Source organism: Priapulus caudatus, unplaced genomic scaffold (assembly GCF_000485595.1).
Source record: "Priapulus caudatus unplaced genomic scaffold, Priapulus_caudatus-5.0.1 Scaffold38, whole genome shotgun sequence".
Classification (NCBI taxonomy): domain Eukaryota; kingdom Metazoa; phylum Priapulida; class Priapulimorpha; order Priapulimorphida; family Priapulidae; genus Priapulus; species Priapulus caudatus.
In genome coordinates this window covers 727,669-732,134 of record NW_014577099.1, presented here as the reverse complement: position 1 = coordinate 732,134, position 4,466 = coordinate 727,669, and the positions used below count along the sequence as shown (strand labels likewise).

Genomic DNA, 4,466 nt, shown 5'->3' with positions numbered 1-4,466 from the left:
CACTCCGGTTACGATTCTAGTCTAGTGATATCTCGCTATCAAGGCGTTGGTCTATCAGTGCTTGGCACGATTACCTTGCGCCAGACGCGAATGTAGGCGCGCTTCGATTTGTCGAACCGCTCCTGAAGGTTAATGATCTCAAGACGAGAGTATTTATTATGGCCGCTGATATCGAAGCCGACTTTGTTGGTTGGAAGTGATGCGTATTCTTCTCTCCGCAGGTACCTATCAAACCAAACAAATTTGCCTTAAAAATCCAACCGATATATATACATATATATGCATATATACATATATATTATCATTAATATATATTTCTAAATTGTTATAAATCTAGCACACGCAACCGTAACCGTTGTCTGCTTGAATAATGGGAGATATAGGCACAGGCGCTTACTCATAGAATATAGGGCCCAGCTTCCAAGGTTTGACGTCCATCTTGCTGCCGGTGACGCAGGCCTGTTCCAGGTCGCTAACCAGCGATATGTTACCGTGCTTCGCTCGCATGTCATTGTAGAACTTATCGAACGCTCTCACGTAGATCCTGATGGCAAAGTTCATCACGTTCTTCAGGATTTCCGGCTTGATGCACGTGAGATCTCTGCAGTCGAAGTGAACGCCCATCGTACCTGCAAGAACGAGCAGTGGCGTGGAATAGTGAGGGCGCATCTCATTTTATTATAGATGCCCCCTCACTAACGTACGAGATGATAACATGAGATGCCCCCTCACTAGCGTACGGGGATGATAACATGAGATGCCCCCTCACTAACGTACGGGGATGATAACATGAGATGCCCCCTCACTAACACACGGCCTAACCCTAACCCTAACCCTAACCCTAACCCTAACCATAACCCTAACCCTAACCCTAACCATAACCCTAATTTAAACCGACCCATAACCTACCCACAGCTCGGCCATCTTCTGTTGTACCCCGGTATGTAAATCATCATAATATAACCATTAACCGATACCCTCCTGTAACTACAACCCAACCCCTTAACCCTGATCAAATCTCAATCCGATCCTCAGCCCGTCATTTAAATCCGAGATCGTAAAGAAGTCGTAACAATTCGAGTCGAAAGCTCTTCGTCACTTCTTCAATAAGTCGTATATGTACTGGGGATGATAACATGAGATGCCCCCTCACTAACGTATGGGGGATGATAACATGAGATGCCCCCTCACTAACATACGGGGATGATAACATGAATTGTCCCCCTCACTAACGTACGGGGGGTGATAACATGAGATGCCCCCTCACTAACGTACGGGGTATGATAACATGAGATGTCCCCTCACTAACGTACGGGGGATGATAACATGAGACGCCCCCTCACTAGCGTACGGGGGGTGATAACATGAGATGCCCCCTCACTAACGTACGGAGGATGATAACATGAATTGTCCCCCTCACTAACGTACGGGGATGATAACATGAGATGCCCCACTTACTAACGTACGGGGGATGATAACATGAGATGCCCCCTCACTAACGTGCGGGGATGATAACATGCGTGGTGCGCTAATGTACACCTATCCTCATCTTCCCTTTTTACTGTTAAGCTCAATCCGACTTTCATTCCTATCTAATCCTAACCCTAACCCTAACCCTAATAGTCAGAGAGCCACTGACTACAGCACGTGTGCATCGGCTGCGTTTGATGATATTGTTAGTTATTCTTCTCATCTTCAACCCTTTGTTTCCCCCTCATCTGGATTGCATTCTACGGAGAAACTAATCTACAAGGCAACCAGTGAAAGAACGGCCAATCTGTGCGCACACGTGTGCTTTTACTAATGTTTCAGTCATTACAGCTAATCACTAAAAATGGGAAGAGATCAAATGCGATCCATATTGATTTCGCTTCTCGGGCTTTGTTTTATTCAATTGGAGAGATGTCTCGTTGTCTGCTGTGTTCTGTGATTCGCTTGAGGGCGCGTGCAACGATATCTCTCAATTACACGCTCTTTCACTAAAATCCCCGATTCTTTAAAAGACCCGCACAGAATAAAAATAATCCCTAATTGCGTATAGAAAAAGGTCCGAGAGAATAAAACCATATTGCTGCTGCATGATTTTGACCACCAGGTCCGAAGATAAATTCTATAAATAAAGATTTTGCGAAGCAAAATTTAGACGGCCGAGAAATATGGTAATGAGGGACTCTACTTTCATACCATAGAGATCGCAGCGCATCCAATCACACGCGCCTGCGTGCCGGCGCACACGTACGGAAATCGTGTATGTTTGTGTGTGTGTGTGTGTGTGTGTGTGTGTGTGTGTGTGTGTGTGTGTGTGTGTTGTGTGTGTGTGTGTTGTGTGTGTGTGTGTGTGTGTGTGTGTGTGTGTGTGTGTGTGTGTGTGTGTGTGTGTGTGTGTGTGTGTGTGTGTGTGTGTGTGTGTGCGTAATGAACAGCAGGAGCATTGTAAAATTCATAAGCGCAAAAAACGCATCTGCCTTTCAAGGTGAATAATGCATGCGTGTACATGCTAGTTTCTAAAATTACGAAATCAAGTTCATTCATGATTAATTTCAGACGTAAAAGGAAATCAAGGATTAAAGGTCATCTATCAATCATCTGCCGTTTGATTAACCGGACCAGTTTTTCTGTTCGACTGTCTTCCAATTCCCTTTGTTCATGTGCCAATGCATACATGCGGAGAAATATTGCTTGATCGCGCTCCTTTCCATGTTGCCCAGCTGCGTAACCTGTCACTGGTCATCTGTCACCGACTCGACAATTTGTACCTTTGTCTACTTGATACTACGTGATTCACCTCCTCGTCAACTTTCGTCTTGTTTCTTGTTTCTGTATTATTATATTGCGTTTTGTCTGTATTTCCTCCTCCCTTGACCGTCCACCAGATCGCACGGTGTTTCAATTTTATACTATACAGTCTTGTGACGATTTTACTATTTCCTAGCGGAAGCACTTGCATATGTCTACTATAGCAAGATCGCCACGATGCTAGATGAAAGGCGACTTGTTATGTTGAGGATGGTGTGGGATTGCGTCTACAGTATAGTGGGTACACGTGGGCGAGACACTAACGTATTGCCTTCTATATATGTGGGATGCATGTAAGGTACGTGTATCTGCAATAAGCAATACTGCTTGTCAAGTGGTTATAATTTTTCCCGTGATGTTATATTTATAGTGCAAATTATCACTACTAATGTATTTATATTTATATATAATCTCACTCATCAATAGAAACAGCCATTTAAAATTGTTATTTATTTAGAGTTTTAACGTATATGTTACTGACAGCATCGATATAACTATATAACTAAACGTAGACAACAAACCTCAAGCGTAGGCAACCATTAGATTAATTAAATTTATTTAATTAAAACTCCAGACCGGTAGTACAATGCTAATGAACTACCGCCCATGAGTCGGCATCCGGTAGACTGACTGAGGTAGTTCGCGTTCTCTCATACTACTATATCGTGTGAATTTATACAAAGCAACACAATATGCTCCATACGAATAGGCTAATTGTTCAAGCTCCTGTTTGGTAATTATGCATACATACTTGATTACTATTGGAAATGCGTACATCATTTTGATCTCTATCTATTATAACGTTGCCACCAATACAGCAATCATTTAAGCATGGCGTTTACGAGTTGTAATAATTTTATAATAAAATGTCAAGTTAACAGGGGATAAGTACGACGTCTTAATTAGCCTAAATAATTACGAAATGCGTTACGCAAAGCACACACGATGTGAATTAATGCACGGCTTGAGAAGGCCTCTGCCGAACGCGATGATTCATAGATTCCTGAACGCATAAATCGTGCGCGAATCTCCGCAATATTCTACCTGTCACATGTGCCATACATATACATGAAACATGAATTCTCGATGACTTATTTCACGGATACATGTATAGATACTGTCGTTTGGCGAATACGATGCTCTCAGCAGAACAGGCCGTACATGATGACGGTTCCACAGTAATAGCGCTGCGGATAAGAATACACAACTTGCGACGTATATTCTTGTACGTCTCATACGCTTTTCAGTGTTCTTTGACTAGTCTTTAACCATTATAGAGCTTCGCGGAGCTTCATCAAATGTCATTCTGGATCAGTTACTCACTCTCTATCTATATATTCGCGCCCGGAGCATGCTTTATATTTATGCAATCAATTTTGTAATTATTCAATTTAACAAATTCAATGCATTTAATACATTAGTCATTAATTAAGTTGTCTATCGGATCTATAAAATTAATTAATCCACTATCAGAATCTTTTATTTGCCGTTTTTTTTTATCACAGTTGCATAAAAGCAGTGTTATAATTAATATTTCGCTAAATAATACTGTGTGCTGTACACTTTATGCTTGGGGTTGTGTGTGTGTGTGTGTGTGTGTGTGTGTGTGTGTGTGTGTGTGTGTGTGTGTGTGTGTGTGTGTGTGTGTGTGTGTGTGTGTGTGTGTGTGT

At 42.1% G+C, this 4,466-nt stretch overlaps 1 protein-coding gene across 1 annotated transcript in view; it reads right to left on the bottom strand.

Moving 5' to 3' along the window:
- LOC106818994 overlaps window positions 1-4,466 on the bottom strand; it is a 20,360-nt gene that overhangs the window by 1,795 nt on the left and 14,099 nt on the right. The window contains exons 2-3 of the mRNA XM_014823658.1: window positions 398-629; window positions 75-225 (exon numbers count right to left, since the gene is read on the bottom strand). Of these exons, the coding sequence (XP_014679144.1) occupies window positions 75-225; window positions 398-629 (383 nt within the window). The remainder of the gene's footprint in view (window positions 1-74; window positions 226-397; window positions 630-4,466) is intronic.